This window comes from Nymphalis io, chromosome 4 (genome assembly GCF_905147045.1).
Source record: "Nymphalis io chromosome 4, ilAglIoxx1.1, whole genome shotgun sequence".
In the NCBI taxonomy this organism is placed as follows: domain Eukaryota; kingdom Metazoa; phylum Arthropoda; class Insecta; order Lepidoptera; family Nymphalidae; genus Nymphalis; species Nymphalis io.
Genome location: NC_065891.1, coordinates 9,002,789 through 9,021,583, shown reverse-complemented (window position 1 = coordinate 9,021,583; position 18,795 = coordinate 9,002,789). Strand labels below are relative to the sequence as shown.

The 18,795-nt window shown below is 35.5% G+C and overlaps 2 protein-coding genes across 3 annotated transcripts; both read left to right on the top strand.

The window, feature by feature from the left end:
- Nucleotides 1-184: 184 nt before the first annotated feature.
- LOC126781627 (uncharacterized) lies at nucleotides 185-7,631 on the top strand. Of its 2 annotated transcripts, none has more exons than XM_050506556.1 (7): nucleotides 185-397; nucleotides 972-1,142; nucleotides 1,281-1,594; nucleotides 1,847-2,000; nucleotides 2,981-3,095; nucleotides 4,848-4,978; nucleotides 5,813-7,631. In XM_050506556.1, the coding sequence occupies exons 1-7, from the start codon at nucleotides 275-277 to the stop codon at nucleotides 5,912-5,914; spliced, it is 1,110 nt and encodes a 369-aa protein (XP_050362513.1). In that variant the 5' UTR covers nucleotides 185-274; the 3' UTR covers nucleotides 5,915-7,631. The 2 variants fall into 2 exon arrangements, with proteins under 2 accessions (XP_050362513.1, XP_050362512.1); XM_050506555.1 differs by having other exon boundaries at nucleotides 4,845-4,978.
- Nucleotides 7,632-8,095: 464 nt separating this feature from the next.
- Nucleotides 8,096-18,492, top strand: LOC126781630 (intraflagellar transport protein 88 homolog). Its single transcript, XM_050506560.1, has 19 exons — nucleotides 8,096-8,332; nucleotides 8,697-8,836; nucleotides 8,969-9,095; nucleotides 9,185-9,289; nucleotides 9,379-9,492; nucleotides 9,561-9,664; nucleotides 9,767-9,876; nucleotides 9,954-10,072; nucleotides 10,428-10,588; nucleotides 10,673-10,928; nucleotides 10,999-11,248; nucleotides 11,849-12,011; nucleotides 12,181-12,283; nucleotides 12,777-12,887; nucleotides 13,544-13,652; nucleotides 13,875-13,970; nucleotides 15,600-15,671; nucleotides 16,751-16,793; nucleotides 18,298-18,492. Exons 1-19 carry the CDS (start codon nucleotides 8,120-8,122, stop codon nucleotides 18,416-18,418), a joined length of 2,517 nt encoding a protein of 838 aa, XP_050362517.1. The 5' UTR covers nucleotides 8,096-8,119; the 3' UTR covers nucleotides 18,419-18,492.
- Nucleotides 18,493-18,795: the final 303 nt, after the last annotated feature.

Genomic DNA, 18,795 nt, shown 5'->3' with positions numbered 1-18,795 from the left:
TATACATTTATATTATTATTAATTTTTTACATTGAATCTTATGCCGTAGGAACTATAATTCAATTTCAATTGTAATGTAACTTTAAGTAAAGTTTATAGTCTACAATTTACAGGTGTGTGCATGATAATATTTATATACATGTGTATATACTAGGTACGATTTTATAACATAAATAACAAACGCGTTTATCCACTGAACTACTTTGTATAATTTTACTACGTTCTTGTATAATTTAGTTTTTTAATAATCTCATACTAATTTACATCCTGTAAAATGGCTCTCTGTGTTTGTAAATGCTTAAATATATCTTTAGAAAGTGATAATTTTGAAGAAATAATTGATATCGGAAAACTGGATTTATCTTTGACGGAACAAAGGGATATTTTTTTCAGTGAGGTACGGTCGGTAAACATGATTTAGCCTTGACTTCATGATGGGCTTTTGCTTCTTATGTAAAAAAATAAAGAGTTTGCGTGTTTATTAATATATATGTAAGCATCTAGACTCTATACTAACAATAAAGTAAGTATATATTTCAAAGAAACATGAAGTTGCATTCATAAAACGATTTTTATTTTAGCAAATGATTGATTCTGTTTTGTATTTATAAGTGATTGTAGACATGTTATGTAACATTTGGATTGTTTACAAGATGCGATCTATGATATTTATGAACGCCACTTTATATTTTCAAATGTCATAAAAACTGCATATATTTTCTAAACACCTAAAATATATTTATTTTTTAAAAATAATGAGAACAATATGCCTTTTTGTTTATTAACGAATGTCATAATACACACAATAGAAAAAGTAAAAAAATCTATGAATATTGTATATATTATGCATTGTATACCAAAATTAAAAAAACATAAAAATTGCTTTGTATTGTGTTGATCACGATTTTGAAATATATAAAAAGCCAAAAAATAATCATATTTTTATACAGCATTTTAATACACTTTTTCAGAAGTTACTTTTATGCCCTTCCAAATCATTGAAAAGCCATGTGGTTCAGCCGGCTTTGATTGGACACCGTATTGTTGGTCGCTACAATATAGAATCATGTCTTGCATGTGGGCAGACTACACATGCAATATTACATGAAAAGAATACTGTTCTAATTTTAAAATCAATTCAAGTTAGTATAAAATATTATATACTTGGTAAAATAAAAATTTATGATGAGCTATATTGATAAATTTTTATTTTTTTAAATGAATTATTTAACAAAGAACATTTTATTTTATAATATTTAATGCTTATATTTACTTTATAGACTTCAGTGGAACACATAAATGACTTGAAAAAATCAGAGAATTTCTCACCAGTATTTAATTTATTAGTGCCAGAAGTAACAAATGATATTGAAATGAAAGAGAATGTTGATACAAATAATCAAATGATTAGTGATAAAAATGGCTGCTCTCCATCTATTCAAGTGATTGGAACACTGAGAAAGCAACTTAATCAAACACTGCAATCACAACTAGAAGCTATAGAAGAAACTGTAAGGCAATTCAGAGATCAGAAATATGCAGAATATGAAGCTTACAGGGAAAGGGCTCAGAGAGATCATAAAATTTTGTCTAGGTAAACAATTGAAATATTATTTGACATTATAATTGACATATAATTCAAAGTTATATATTATATGTCTAGGACATTAGTTATAATCTTTATCTATTTTGGTTGAGAAACCAGTTTTTACTCTTAATCATACAGTAAAAAGTAGCAAAGAATCGAATAATTATTATATAATATTATTCCTTGTATATGTGAATTTATTATGGACAATTGTTTATAGTTATTACTATAATATTTGATTATCTTTACAAATTTCAGTATTGTTAGTAAGTCACGCAACACTGCTGAAAAAGATAATTGGGCAAATAATTCAACCTTAGACAATGGACCACCTTCACCTCTTTTACCACCTCTGCAAAGGAGAAGATTATCTTCAATTAAAGATGCTAAAAAATTCAATCAAAATGTAAAGGTATATATAAAATGGAATGTTCATAATATTAATAAACAGAAATTGTTTTCAAACTATTGATATTGTCTGGGCTTACCACTAACCTTCATATTTTTGTATCTTGGTATGAAGTCGTCTTTTCCAATCACAGAAGGAGTAGAGATAAACAAATCTTATATACATATTATATAGGTTTATACCTAAATATTCATTCCATGAAATTTGCTATTAGCTCTGCATAATATATATGCACTTCAAACAGTTTTTAATGAATATATTATTATTTCACTGAAACTTATACAAGCTTTTATTTTTCATTATAATTTTATATCCAAAGTTCTGAAAACAACTACTTTGACATTTCAAATGCAATTTTTTCATGAAACCATAATGAATACCATATATTATTCAAGAATTTGACCAATGATAAGTCAATTCAAAGACAATTTTTTTTTTTGTTTTTCCTCCAGTGATTGAAATGCTTGGTAGCATATTTGCATGCAAGGACTGATTTTTTTAGTGCCAATTTCTATGTGCTATGGTGATAACCATCTGTCACTTAACACTAATCTTACTAGTGCAATACTACTTACTAACAGAGCACATATGAATAAATATAATTAAAGTGTTAAAAGGCAAAGAAAGGTCTTTGAAAACCAATAATCTTTAATTATTTTTTTATAATATAAGATTATAGGTAGGTGGATGTGATGAGCCATCTGATGGTAAGTGGTCACCATAGCCTATTAGCGCCGTTAGAAATATTAACCATTCCTTAAATCACCTGCGCCACCAACCCCAGTAACTAAGTTGTTCTCTCTCTTGTGCCTGTAGTTACCCTTTCAACTAGAACACAACAGTACTAAATATTGCTGTTTGGTGGTACAATATGCGATAAGTGGGTGGTATCTGCCCAGACAGGGTTGCACATAACTCTACCATGAATACACAAAAAAATTAAATTTAAACAAATTTGGTAAATATAATGTTACTTATTTCAGACGACTCAAATACCGCATGAAGAAGATTCTTTAGATGCTGAGGATATTTTTGATTTAGAAGGAATGGATTCTAGAAACTACATGGCATCGGACCAGGATGATTATGATTCTGACCGTAAGTCTCAGAAAATAAAATTATATTATACATTCTTACATAACTTTTTTAGTTTCATCATAAAATAAAATTTATTTCTTTTCTTTTCATCAGTAAGATATTCAGAGGCACTACTTTATACTAGTAAAATCAATAAAATATCTGTTGTCCATGACAACATACAGACAAAATCCCCAAGAAAAACTTGTAAAAATCTCCAAGAAAAAATCTTATGTTTTTTTAGAATTGACTTTATATTCGGTACTCAATTCCTAGCGAACTCGTCTTCATAAGTCGTATAGAAACCAAAAGATAAATACAAAATCCCAGCAATGCCACATTTTACTTTTTATCGAGTCTTACAAAACTGTACATATATATAAAATATCTCGGTTCAAATCCAAGGTCGAGCCAATAAAAAGTTATTGGGTTTTCCTTTCAAAATTTCTCAGTAGCACCCCAAAGTCTGAAAGTTGGAAGTGCGTACACTCCCTTGCCTCGGAAAGCACGTAAAGCCGTTCTGCGCCTGAACTCTTTCCGATCGTATCAGATTGCCGTCTCATCGGATTATGGGAGTTAAGGAATAGAGAGTGCACCTGTGTTTACAATTGGCTTATCATTCTTGAGATTGGCTGCCGAACTCGTTCACAAGGAATTATTATATATAGTACTATTAAATATAATTGGTCCTTGAATAAGTTCTCGCTGTTTTACTATTTATTTTACTGCACTATTTTTTAAAAAGAAATCTGCCACCGAAGCACATAAAATTCTTGTTGAGACTTACTGTGACAATGCTCTGTCGGAAACGACATGCAGAGACGAATGCAGAACGACATTCAATGCTTCAAAAATAAGGATTTTGAACTTTAGGATAAAAACGATTTGGTACACCAAAAAAGTTTGAAGACGAAGAATTGAAGGAATTGCTTGATCAAGACCTATGTGAAGCACTAGCTGAACTTGGAAAATCATTACACGTAGATGGGTCAACAGTTTCGAGATGTTTAAAAGCGTTAGGAATGATCCAGAAACAAGGACATTACAGCGCCCGTATGAGTAAATAAACCGAGAGACGTCGAACGGCGTTTTCTTACGGGTGAAATACTGCTTCAACGGCTGAAATCAAATGGTTTTTGCACTGTATCGTGACTAGCGATGAAAAGTGGATACAGTACGATAATCCAGTGTAGAAGATCGTGGGGTAGGCCCGGCCATGCATTATCATCGTCCGCAAAACCAAATATATGGATATTTATTTGGGACCATGGGGTTCGAAGCTTCTCCTTTGCATTTGGGGGGATCAGCAGGGCGTTATTTACTATAAGCTACTCAAACCGAATGAGACTATCACTGGAGATGGCTACCGACTTTAATTGATGCGTTTGAGTCGATCACTGAAGGAAAAAGGCCGCTATATGAGCAGAGATATGACGAAGTAATTTTGTTACAAGAAAACGGTCGACCACATATTGCAAAAGCAGTGACAACCTATCTAGGAACGCTAAAATGGGAAGTTCTGCCCCACCCGCTGTATTCATTGTACATAGCTCCTTCCGACTATCACTTATTTTCTTCGATGGCACATGGTCTGGCTTAGCAGCGCTTCCATTCTTATAAAAATACCAAGAAATGTGTCGATTTTTGGACAGCCTCAAAAGACGTATCATTTACCGCAACAAAGATGGAAGAAAGTAGTCTCTGGTGAGGGACAATATTTTCAATAAATATATATATTTAAAAAGATTCAATTAAGATTCTTATTTTCAGAAGGAAGTAATGACGAAGGTATACACATAGTGCGATCCCGTGGCGTCGCCGACGCCGACATCGCCCGCTCGCTTCCTATTAACATGCCCAAATTTCCAATGGAAAGACCGTCAGTGAGGGATGTCGACGACTTTGTGAGTACCACTTAACAAAAAAAGCTTATTACACTCAATTCTGTATAATTGAAGCAATAATATTACCGCACGTTCCATAACGAGATGGCCTAGTAGTTAGAACACGTGAATCTTAACCGATGATCGTGGGTTCTAACCCAGGCAAGCACCAATGAATTTTCATGTACTTAATTTGTGTTTATAATTCATCTCGTGCTTGACGGTGAAGAAAAACATCGTGAGGAAACCTGCATGTGTCTAATTTCATTGAAATTCTCCCACATGTGTATTTTACCAACCCGCATTGGAGCAGCGTGGTGGAATAAGCTCCAAACCTTCTCCTCATAAAGGAGAGGAGGCCTTAGCCCAGCAGTGGGACATTAACAGGCTATTACTGTACTGTATGTTCCATAAGATTCAAGTTTCTGAATTTCTTTGATCAAAGTCATGCTCTAATATGGTTGTTGGGAGTGGATGATGCAACAGATGCTTTGTATGTCAGATTAATGTCTAATTAGTTAATTTGATAATTATCAGCGTTTCAAAAACTGGATTTCAGTTCTTATATGAAATTTAAATGTTTCATGTCATAGTATTTAAATATACTATGGTATATGTAAATACTATGACATGAAACATTTTAATAAAATACATATTAGGTGATTTACAAATAATGACTACGTGGGTTGACTCTATGTAGGCGAAACTAGGCGAGTTTATATATGATGTCTAAATGAATAATAAAATATTGTAGTTATAAAAACGGTTAATGTCGAGCATATCCCGAAAATATTCCGGTTTGAGTTGTTCTGTTATCGAGGAGTAACACAACGCTGACATACCGTTTCCGTGTAGGAGGAGCCGGCCGACATCGCGGCCAGCATCAAGGCGCTGGCGCGCTCCGTGCACGGCGACGTGTTCGAGCTGCCGCGCCCGCGCTTCTCCACGCAGATCTAGCGCCGCCCGTCGCTACTCCTAACTCGTGAGGACATCCGCTGGAGTTGTCGAGACGAGGTTCATACTGCCCTCGCATTGGTGCTTTTGAAATGTGATCAGTGACCCTAATACCGCTATATGGACAGCTAAATGTTAGTATGACTTGACGCCGGACGGCTGAAATATTTCGATGATCGATGTCAATGTTTGCGATCGACGTGCCATGCGCTGTGGACGGCCGGCTACTTTCAGTTCTAGCTTTATATTTCTTCCTAGATGTGTAGTTTTATTCGTGCGACAGATTCAGATATATGATAATAATGGAAATCAAAATGTGGTTGTAATCTTGTAAACTTCCATAGTGCATATATAAGGACTTATGTAGTATGTAAGCAAGAGGCTATGAATGTTGTTAAAAACAGAATATATAAAAAATAAACCAAAAAATTGTTACAAGCCGGCGAGGACGCGACTTCTTATAAAGAACTGATTTGTTTAAGTAAAGTTTGAAAACTCATTCGTAAATTAGAATGATCATGTTAATTGTCATTAGAATATAAAAGATAATTATCTCTAGCTCCCTCGGTTTTATAATGTATAAGAACAAAGTCTATTAAGAATGCTGTAACAAGGATAATCAAAATTAACTTTACAACACTATTCATTAAACATGTCTGTTATAATTTAATAAATATTAGATTATGTAGAAATGATAGCTCAGGGAATTGATTTAGGGACCATCCTTATATTACATAGTTTCAAAAGTACAATAAACCCCCGACATGTGATAAATAGTGTAATCTAATTTGTAACATTCATTACTGTGTATGTAGAAGTATTTCTTAATTGTCCTGTAGTCATTGAAAATATCTATTATGCTGAGGTAATTTCTTGTATTTTACTTTAATAAGAATTATATTATAGAAAAAAAAACAAACGAACAAGTATTATTGAAATTAATCATGTTTTATTGAATTTTCAGTCGGATATAAAAATGAATATTTTAATATAAAGTTAATCATGATAAACCTTGTTACACCAATAAAATGTGTATGAATCCTACGTGACGTTCGCGATATAATCTTTGTCCTGCTGGCACAACTAAGAGCCATCGAGCAAAGAATTGAATGTGTATGAAAGTGTATGTCGATGTCGATGAACTTGTTGAAAATAATATCTATGTGTATTAAAATTAACATCTAAGTCATATCTCTGTTATAGAATTCAGAGTTTTTTTTAATTAATTTTTACGTCGTGTTATCTTAATGATAAGTGAAAAGTGTACAAAAATATTAATACTTGCATTTCTTACTAGTCTTTTAGGGTCACGAAATAAATCATAGTTGAAAATTGTTTACATACCCGAATTGTTTACACAGTAAATATAATTCTGTCATCATGCTTACTTAAAGAATTGTAATAAGTTTATTTTTATATTCGATATATTGAATGAGTACAATAGGACAGGAATGAAACGAGTTGGCGGTAGGCGTTCGTATTTGTTTGTGTACATTTTGTTTATATGAACAGTTACAATATATAGTTCTATGATCAGTGTCTTCCAGTAGCACTGTACTAATTAATCATTTTCTCTACTATTTTAATGTAATGTCAGTTTTTCAGCCAATTGTATTACTTTTTTTTTTTTGTAATATTATTTGTTTCTTTGGAGTGACGATAACGAGATGGACTTTGAATGTAAGGAATAGTAGTAATCATGTAATAAAAATGACAGAATAAAAAAGACTTTTCTTTATCATTATATAATACATTTAAAAAAAATGTTCATGCTCATAGCAAACTATAAAATAAAATAATTATGCAATAAATAAATATATCATAATAAATATAAATGTATTATATTAACTTGGTTAAATAATCTATTTGTTTTCCATATCACTTGGTGAGTTTTTTTTCATTCATTAATAAATTGATTTTTTTCCCCTTTTCTGGCGTGTATTTACGCTATTTGAGCGCAAAATATTCTGCCAATGTCACGTATAAAATAGATAATAAATTGATAAACTCCGATTATTTTGTATATTGGAGTCTGTTGTCATGGTTTTATAACGTATAAACATGACTTTCGTTACTATGGTTACCGCGTCACAACAATAAAGTCAAACACGAGCCCATGTGCACAACACAAGTTCAAATCTCTGGTACAGAGGATATTTAAATAACTACAAATTGTTACAACAATTCCTTTACTGGGATCTATACATAATGTTGGGAACAAGATACAGTGCATCCAGACAGGGCGTCGACAAGCCGCCGCGTACTGCAGTTGTGATTGACGACGAAGATGAATTGTACACGGGATTCAACGATGTATCTCCAGCTTTGGACACGAGAAGTCTTCGCGAGGACCAAGCTTTTCAACAAACGTTAAGAACTCCTGGAATCGGCAGGCAGATGACTAGTCGAATGGGCACTGGGGTTAGTTATATTGTTGCTTATGGCTTATCTCTAAGTACTTTTGCTGAATATAATTCAACATAAAATTTTGGAATTAACAGTGCTTGCGAAGAAACTTGGAAGTAGCGTCTCTTTAATTCGATCAGTAGTTTTATACAATGCGTGCACGATACAAAAAGTTATGGTACTGTGAAAATTTCTGTTTTATTAAGAATCTGTTAGTTTTTTTAAATATCCGCCACATAAAGTACTGGTTATGTGGAATTCATGTTTTTTTTTATATAACAAGTATCGATAGTGAGATTGAGATCGACTACAGCACCCTATCGTCATCCTTTTATCATAATAAGTTATAGAAATTAGTATCAACCGTTCTGACGACCAGGTGTTCCGCTTGGGCACGACTCGCGTGCGGGGCGGCTCGCGCGCGGGCACGGCGGCGGCGCGGCCCGTCACCGCCGTGCGCGCCGCCGGGTACACCTCCACGCGGGACGCGCCCGCCAGGGACGAAAAGAAGGAGGACAGGTGGGACCTTAGTTGCGACAGTTAGCTTCGATGACAGTATTATGAATATTTTAATTTGACACACGTGTACCTATTCAATATCTCAAAACGTTTTTTTTTTAATATCTTGTTTAACTTCGTTATGTTTTATAGTATCGAAGATAAAATAAAGCATATGGAATCTAAAATAATGACTTTGGTAGAGGAGTCGTGTGTGCTTAGCGCGCGTCCCAACTCCGAAGAAGAAACTGACACCCAAAGAGATCAAAATTTGAGTCAGGCAAGTTTAATAAAAACACCTTATTAGAAAAATTAAAGTAACTTTACTAGTAATTTAATAATAATTACTATATTGATTGTAAATTACAGGCGTTAGCCAAAGCTCAAGAGGCATCTACACTGGAGAGACAGCTAATACGAATGCAGGAACAAGCCAACTTAGGCGATTCACATAATTTGGACTTAACTTTCGCTGTATGGACTTACTATAATTATAATCTGTAGGTGCATTATGTCTTCGAACAGTATGTAAATATAATAAGTCAATTTTTAACTAATTCCAGGTGCTCTGTAATTTAGCTGACCAATATGCTCTGAACGAAATGTACACTGAAGCTCTCAACACCTACCAACTTCTCACCAGGAATAAAGTCTTTCCACACGCGAACAGACTTAAGGTAGTTCATAAAATGCCGTATATTATCTTATTATCTGATTAACCTTTCAAATTTTATAAAATTTTAAGGTAAACATGGGAAATATATACTTTAAAATGGGCGAACATCCGAAAGCACTGAAACTATACAGAATGGCCCTCGATCAAACGCCTACGGCAGAAAAAGATTTAAGGTACGCATGATATGATATTTTCGATATTTTTACTATATTTACTTATGTTATTATTAAATGTTATTATTTATATCTCATACAATCTATTCATTTTTACTTTAGAATGAAAGTGATGCACAACATAGGTTTACTGCTTGTGCGAATGGGTAAATTCCGTGATGCTGTAACGAATTTTCAACACATAATGCACGAACAGGGCGATTTTCAAACAGGTAATTAACAATCTCCCCTTTCTTTATTAGATCGTCACCTCTTACGTATAAAACTATTCGTTTTATATCGTTTACAGGCTTACATCTCGTATTATGCTCGGTAGCATTGGATGACGCTGAAGGCGGCAAGGCGGCGTTTCATGCAATGCTCGATGTAGAGCCACCCACCTATCACCACGATATTGCTATAGACGATGTAAGTTTATGTGTAAGCTTTTTGATGTGGTTAACAAGAAAAACAACTACCAAGTGAGAAAATAATTGTTTTTATTTTATGCAAATATTTCCGTTCTCTGTTTTACAACGTTTAATAACATTAGATATATTTACTTCAAAAATATTTATGCTGGAAATTTATTATGGTGGTAGGATTCAGTGTAATTCCGTCTAAACGGGAACGACCCACTCGTCATTGACTCTACGGTCACGAGAAAGAGTAAAAACTTTTGACGACTTACTATCAGTTGTTTACTTGTTGCAGATTGCCTTTATATAAACATATATATAAAATGAAACGAGTTAATATAGGGCCGTTATCATGTTACTCGCAGGAAAACGACGCGTACGAGTGCGTGGTCCGCGACGTGGTGCGCGGCGACCGCCTGTCGCGCTGGTCGCGAGCGGCCGCCGCGCACGCCGAGCGCTGCCTGGCGCTGGCCGCCGCCGCGCTCATGCGCCCGCTCGCACGCACGCACCGCGACGACGACGCTGGGTTACTATAGCCGTCCATTATTAACTGTCTTATAATCATGTCTCTAACTTGACGCCTGTCGATATAATTATTTGTTACTAACAGAAGCTCCTCATGGTGCGTGGAAGCTTTACGCGGCTATTCTGGCGGAGGTGCCGGTTCTCGCTTAGAACTAGGCAGCGCCTTAGCGGCACTGAGGAGCGCCGCCGGAGCCACAGGAAGTAGCGGCTCCGGTTCGACGGGTGCCTTGGCGGCCGGAACGCGCGCATTGCAACGGTTGAAAGCTGTAGCTCGTGCACATCCCAACGACCGAGTTCTACGCGCCGAAGCCAACACCGATGCGGCATTCGTAGCATATGCGGTAATTAATTGTTTATCTACAACATCGTAGGTATCGTTCAAAATTTTTTTCAATATCAATATTTATCTAGATCGGCAAGTTTTCCGAGGCGCAAGCGCTAAGTGAGGCGGCGTCCCGTGACGACCCGTACAGCTGCGCCGCTCGCGTGTGCAGCGCGCTGTCGGAGCTGGCGGCGGCCCGCCTCGCCTCGCCCGCCTCGCCCGCCGCGCCCGCCGCGCCCGCCGCTATGAGCGCCTCGAGCGCCGCGCGAGCCGCTGCCACCCGCCTCGTCGCGGCCACGCATCTTGATCCCACTGACTTGATAGCTATGCACGATTCGGGTATGATTTTGTAACCCTATAAATTTTAATTTTTCAATATTTTAATTTTTATTAAAATATTGTATTTACTTTACCTAATCTAACAGGCTTATAAAAGAAATTACGGTTATCGAATCGGCATTCATTGCTTCGACATTTATTATCTATGCTGTTTGAGAGATGGCAGCACTACGTCATTCGGTCGTCCTCTTAATGTAACGGTCTTGGTGGAACGAACCCCGTGACAATTTTGGCGCCCAACGTGGGGCCCCTTAACAGGGGAAGGGGGTAAAAAGGAAGTTTTACAAAGTAGATGACGTAGGTAACCCTCCGTTAGTATAATTTTCTATATAATAAAAAGGAATATATTTAATCGTTTAAAACTGACAGGCGTCGGTAAGCGACCGGCGCTTGCTCAACGATCCAGAGGACGACCGAACCGAAAGAAAGCTTAACAAACAAGCTCACTTTCGCATTTATAACATCAATTAGGATTTTTGGGAAATAAAGCTCAAAGAAAAAAATTAAAACGAGATGGATAATACGTAAGATTTTTTACTTTTAAATTGAACAATAATATGAAACGATCGAACGGCTTCGCTATTCGTTTGCATGATGCAGCTCTCGCGCTCGAGCTGTCGGGCGAGGTGGAGGGCGCGCAGGCGCGCTGGCAGCGCGTGCGCAACTCCCCGGACGCGGGCGCCACGCTGCGCGCGCTGGCCGCCGCCGGCCTGGCGCGCACCGCCGGGCCCGGCGAGCGCGGCGACCTGGCCGCCGAGCACTGGTAGGCGGAGTTAGGTGCCGCGAGGCAGCTTATCGTATATTGCGAAAATAAAATGTCAACTGTGGTTTAAGATTTAACAATTTAAGGTTTCGAAATACCTAACCGGTTGTACTTCTGCTAGACCACAAATGCTGGATGTTAGTAAAAAAATCTAAAAAAAATATTACAGGTACAGCATAATAGGTAACTGGGACGTAGGCGTGTCTTGTGCGTTGGCCGAGCTGCACAGCGAGATGGGGGACACACAAACTGCCAAACATCATTACCAGGATGTAAGCCCATTCGTTCTCAATATCTTTACTCAATAGAGAAATGAGTGCTGTAATTTCTTGTTTTTTTTTTTATAGAATAGGACGAGCATATGGGCCACCTGATGGTAAGTGGTCACCAACGTCCATAGACATTGGCATTGTAAAAATGTTAACCATCGCTTACATCACCAATGCGCCACCAACCTTGGGAACTAAGATGTTATGTCCCTTGTTCCTGTAATTACACTAGCTCACTCACCCATCCAACCGGAACAACAATACCAAGTACTGCTATTTTGCGCTAGAATATCTGATGAGTGGGTGGTACCTACCCAGACGAGCTTGCACAAAGCTCTACCACCAGTAAAATTTAATTATTATAGTTATAGTTAAAAGTATAAGTATTAATTATTTTGAATATTAGTGAAGTAGAGATGAGTATGTGATGTTTCCGTCTCGTGTTCATGTATGAAATGTCTATAACAGTCACTGAGCGCGTCGTCCCCGCCCGCAGGTGGAGGCGGCGTGGGCGAGCGCGGCGGCGCTGCGCTGGCTGGCGGCGCACGCGGCGCCCGCGGCCGCGCTGCGCCTGGCGCGCCGCGCCGCCCGCCTGCAGCCCGCCAACGTCGGTACCGCTCGCCGCCCTTGACCTTGCAACTCATTACATCACTGACTTTGTTCACCTCTGACCACGATGAGAGTTGTTTGCATATTTATTCGATATTCACGACTTCCAATTTGACTGGGGAGCTTTCACCTCGAATATTGTCCCCGATTCGTCGAGTAGAAAATCAATAGACAAAATCGCTCCTAGTCCCATTGTTTTATTAATTGCTAGTCGTCTTAAGGATTTTCTTCCGAGATATATTTTCGCCTTTACTCTGCTAATGCGTTCAATACACTCATATTTTTACGTGTTTATTTAAATATCATGATATATTTATAAAACTATTCGCAGGCTGCAAAAGTGTAAAAGGCAATTTGTCTATATACAAATTAAAAATAAATATATTATTTATTTTGATAACGATGAATACTTTTTGACAGTTAAAATAAAGTCGTCATTATTCTGTCACCTCGTTTTTAAGTAACTGAAGGTTACGATAGTTGTTGAGAGAAATTAAAAACAAAAATTATATATGTTTCATATTAACAGGATCAGTACTTTTTGCGTGAAACCAGAAAAAGCTAGGAAGCAATCATATTATTAATATAGCTGGTTACTAAATGACCTATGTGATGGTATATGAGGTAAAACATAGCTTTTATGTTTCCTCGCAGCCGGAATGGGGTCTTCTGATAGGCAGCTCTCTACGAGCCAGTGGTCGTTACCAGGAGGCTCTCGCGGTGTATAAGAAACTCAACGCGAAGTTTCCGGATAACATTCAGTGTAAGTCTTGACTGAAATGAAAATGCACAAAGGTGTGTCTCATGTAGCCGATTGCTTATAGAGCCGAAGAAGAATGAAATATATTTAGCTGGCGAGCAATTCTACATCGACCTTGGGAATAAAGATGTTATATCTCTTGTGGCTGTTGATACGCTGGTTGATTCTTAAATTTCATAATGTCTTAATTTTATGCAAGACTCCTAAAGTTGACATTCTCCTTAGGTTTGAAGTTAATTGTTAAACTGTGCGGAGACCAGGGTTTGGCTGAGACTAGCGCTTGGAGCCGGGAGCTGCAGCGACGCAAACAGCAAGAGAGAGGTCAGACACACACACGCACACGCGCACTAATACAAATACTGCTAACCAACTTCACTCTAGATATTTTTATTGTTAAGGTATGTTTTATCTCCTGAATTTAATTGTTAAATAAAAATATATTTAATTCGAGGAGGCTCTACAATCACTTTGATTCATCCTGTTACAGAATATAAATATAAAAGTATTAAGAATTTATTTTCTTTGGTATATCTCATACCACACATGTTTAATTCATACTTTTTGTATGTTATAAAATATGTGTAACACGGATACGAATTTGGTTTTCTGCTTCTTTAAGTTTTAATACCATAATTTTCTTAAGAAAAAGTAAATATTTCCACCAAAGATTTATGAAGAAAAATATTATGTAAAATGACATACAAAAACGTTGTTCAATATTTATTTAGTTGCTGTTATAAGCAAAACATGCGTTATCAATAAACCGTCATGTTATAATATTTACATCTCGCAGATTCTATCGCGAATGTTATAAAACGATTTGTTTTGTTAAAGCGATGTAAACCAACAGTAGTTTTTGTTTAAATGTTACAATGGCATCAAAAGTGAGAACACTATCTCCAACTTTGAACCACGATAACAATTATTTATGCTTATGTGACGTAAATGGACTCCAATAAATGTTCGCGAAATTAGGATGTTGTTTAATGACGTGCTAATGTTTAATTATAAACTTTACATAAAAAATAAAATATGTTTTTAGAAACAAATGCTTGAATGAATGCATATTTATAAGTTTGTATTATTCTAGTATGATTATATAGATGTTAGGGGGATTATTTGGGTGCAATTATTATTGGATACACATAAAACAAGGAAAAGGAAACTTAATACTTATCATGTTATTATTATCCAATGTTTGGTTTGAATGAGTTATATATTTCAATATCGACTTTGAGTGCAACGTTTCCATGAAACGTTTAAATAAAACGTGTTTGATGCAAAAGGGTTTCACTCCTGTGTTTGTATTCAGTTGCACGCGTTCTCAATTTTTAATATAGTGTTCTCGGTATTTTTTTGTATTTCTCAAATATATTAATTGCGAGATCCTCTTTGTTTTTAAACTGCCTTGAGTAGATGTTAGTAGGTAATAAAAAATATTTACATAACAATTTATATTTTCAGCAATATTATGCGTGTCCCCGAAAATATCAATTGTTTTATTAAAAACGATAACGAATGTTATATAAACAAGAGAAAAAATATGAGATTGAAACAATATGTTTTTTCCGCCGTAATGAAGTAGGTATATGGTTTTAGAATGATGTCGTAAGTAAATCGTACGACTTGGAATTACCCACTACATAAGTAAATTACCTATTCTAAATAATAATTAGAATGTGTGATAAATGTGAAACTTGTGTCTTCGGATGTTTGTTACTCAATCACGCACACAGGGTTGAACACATTCATATATATATATAATAAAATTTGATATAGATGTCAATTATGTCTTGTCATGTGCTTACTGTGTATGTGTTAATATAGGATACTAAAATAAAACTCTTACTCCGACCAATGCTGGCCGTGATCAGACAATAATATAATACTTTATAAAGTATTATATTATTGGCAGTAGAACATGAGTGTATGGGTGTTATAATTCCGCAGTGCACTTGGCGTCGGCGGACAGCGCCTCGTCGCGAACGAGCCAGTCGCCCGGTCTGCAGACACAGCTTCAAGGTACATCCATCGTTATAAGTCTCGTAAAAATGTACAATTATACTCAATATAAAAGTTGCGAACGGCAATGAGCTACATGAATAATGCCTTCTAACTGCTGCATCGATTATCTCGTTCATCAAAAAACATCTAATAAAAATATACTCAACTTTATTAAATTAAATGCTATCTATTTATGCTTACATATATAACACAATAAGTTATCCAAAATCGATTTATTTACATTGTAAATATGTATCAAGATGTGTCTGATATCACAAAGTAATTATAGAAAATGTAATGTACACATAACTAACCATAACCAGAAATATAGAATATGGGACACGAACCTTTATATAGATAGATAAATTAAACTGGTTAAAACCAGCTTCCTTAGTGTTGCTATGATAAAATACTTTAAAATCAATAAATATTGTTATATCTACTTAATTTTTCATAAATTATTCTAATATTAGATAATATTATGTAACGATCTTAAAAATATATTGCGTTATTATTTGGTAAACATAAAACAAGGAAAAGGAAACTGCTTACTTAAAATTTAATTATTATCCAATATTTGGATTGAAAAGAATATGTGTGCGCTGATTACAGCGCGGTGCGGTTACATCTGGTATGCGGACCTTTGATAAACGTAACTCGTTTTTATCAGTTACTAATAAATATAACTTGTATTCTAGCAGAACAATAACCGATAAAACAGGTCACCTTTTTATTCTAAAGTATTATTCACATCTCATGTGCTTATTGAGTCTAGTTCATGTAAAATTTATGACTACGATTGTAATTTTTTAAAATTGCCATTAAAACATTGAAAATAGTACAAAAATTAGCAAGTTCTCTGTTTGTACTGACTGCTTGTATGTGTGCGATTTAAAAAAAAATACACGACTTATTTTTATTATTCTTGCATTAGGGTAATCTATGTAACTATAGACATGTGCTTAACATAATATATCTGTTCAAATAATAATAACTTATACTTCAGTCTAAATTTAATCAATTATTCGTCATTTATTAATTACTATAAAAAAATTAAGAGAACTGGAGAGAGTATTGACAGCAGTGTTCGTCCGCAGGCGCGGCGCGGGCGGAGGGCGGCGCCGCTCGTCGCGCGCGCACGTGAGTGTTCGCGGTTGTTTTCTTCTGACGATCTTTGCGATATATTTTGCATCAGTTTGCTTTATGAGGCGTTGCTTGATAACAGACACGTGCCTTATTGACTTTTAAATACCGACGTATTTGAACCTACCTCTGATGCTAAAGCCGTGAAAGACCATAAGCGGAAAGCACCGGGTCGTAAAAAGAAAGAAATATAAAGATTATAATTTGATTAAAAAAAAACATTTGTGTTGTAATTTTACTCTCACGGTAAAGAGACAAGGTAAACGTTACTAGTAGTAGGGTTTTCTGCAAGCTCGTCTGGGTAGATACCACCCACTATCAGATATTCTACCGCAAAACAGCAGTACCTACTTGGTATTGTTGTGTTCCGGTTTGAAGGGTGAGGTCTTAGTTCCCAGGGTTGCTGGTGCATTGGCGATTTAAACGATGATTAACATTTATTAAAATGCCAATGTCTATGGACGTTGGTGACCACTTACCATCAGGTGACCCGTATGTTCGTTTGCTTCACTATTGTATTAAAATAAAAAATAATAAACAGATAAACGAGATTTTCTAGGCGTAGAAACAAAATAAAAAAAAAGTTTATATTTATAGATTCTTTTTTCATCCGATTTTCAATTACGCAACATGCCTTTCAACATTATTATTGGCAAGAACATTTCATAAGCGCTATTGATGTTTTACCTGCTGACCATTAATGTTTTTAGTATATAATTGCTATCTAATGTGCAAAACTAAGATAACTCTCACATGTAATGCGTAATGAATATGAATTTTATAAACCAAAGAGAATGTTTATTTGTTTAAACGCAATAATCTGAAGAGCTGAGAGAGACTTAAAATCGTATGTTTGCGTTTGATATCCAATTTATCGTGAAAAGTTATAAATTATATAATGTCTATCTATGACGTTAGTTTTAACATAGTTTAATTTAAAAGTTCTTTTTTAATCGGATTTGTAGTTTTTTTTCATAAATCCAATGAATCAAATGATATTTGTCTCTTATAATATTAGTTTGTCGAATCAAAGCGACATGACACTCGACTCGACTCGACTCGACTGAATTTTCATTGTAGTCAGCTCCGTGGCACGGGTACGCCGGCTGGGTCATAACTAATTAATATTAAACATTTTTCATTCACTTAATAATTCTTAACTATAAATTTCAATAATCAGTTTGTATCGTTAATCTAATTTGATTAAATAAATGCGCAGTTATGTACTTACGCAGTTTTGCTAAGCGTTCGTAAAGTTCCAAAGATGTGTTGTTATATTTAAAATGTATATATTTCGTCACAAAATGTTAACTGAAATTATAAGTATTCTTTTGTTTTTTTTTATTGCACTTTTGCGTATGCATGTCTATGACAGTGTTATAATTGCTTATTTTGTTTGACCTTAACAACGTAATTAGTAAACAACTATTAAATATGATACATAATCTTTGATCTACTAAAGGGTTTTCTGATACTGATATTAATGTTATAATACTTGCAGTAATGTAAACGAATCGTTCAGCGAAGACAGCATGCAGCCGCTGACGCGGTCCATCGCCCGTGCCGATAGCAAGAAGAAAACTCTAGATTTTGACGATGACCTTCCTCTACCGCCCGAGTGAGCACGCCTTCATATTACACAAGTTTTATAACTTTGCTACATATGTATGAATAAAACATTATTATTTACATTGAATTAAAACTATTATTTATCCAAATACTGGTGTTAGAAATTAGTTGTTATATCAAGGTAATAAAGGTGGTCCCTATAATATGTAAAAACATATTCGATGTTTCAATATATGTATAACACTTATGGTAGGGTTTTTGCTAATGGTAGGGCTTCGTGCAGCCCTGCCGGGTAGATGCCATCCGTTCATCGCTTTTTCTACCATTGTCAGAATAAGTGTAAGAAGCGCTTTAGATTTTATACAGTGCCGGTGTCTATGGGTGAAGATGAATGTTGCCATCAGGTCAACTCCTTTGCTCGTCTGCCTTT

Coding starts and splice junctions, on each gene's coding strand:
- LOC126781627 (XM_050506555.1), top strand. CDS start 275: ATGGCTCTCTGTGTTTGTAAATGCTTAAATATATCTTTAGAAAGTGAT. Junction 1,143..1,280: donor TAATTTTAAAATCAATTCAA/GTTAGTATAAAA, acceptor TTTACTTTATAG/ACTTCAGTGGAACACATAAA. Junction 4,979..5,812: donor TGAGGGATGTCGACGACTTT/GTGAGTACCACT, acceptor GTTTCCGTGTAG/GAGGAGCCGGCCGACATCGC.
- LOC126781630 (XM_050506560.1), top strand. CDS start 8,120: ATGTTGGGAACAAGATACAGTGCATCCAGACAGGGCGTCGACAAGCCG. Junction 10,073..10,427: donor ACGATATTGCTATAGACGAT/GTAAGTTTATGT, acceptor TGTTACTCGCAG/GAAAACGACGCGTACGAGTG. Junction 12,284..12,776: donor CCAAACATCATTACCAGGAT/GTAAGCCCATTC, acceptor CCCCGCCCGCAG/GTGGAGGCGGCGTGGGCGAG.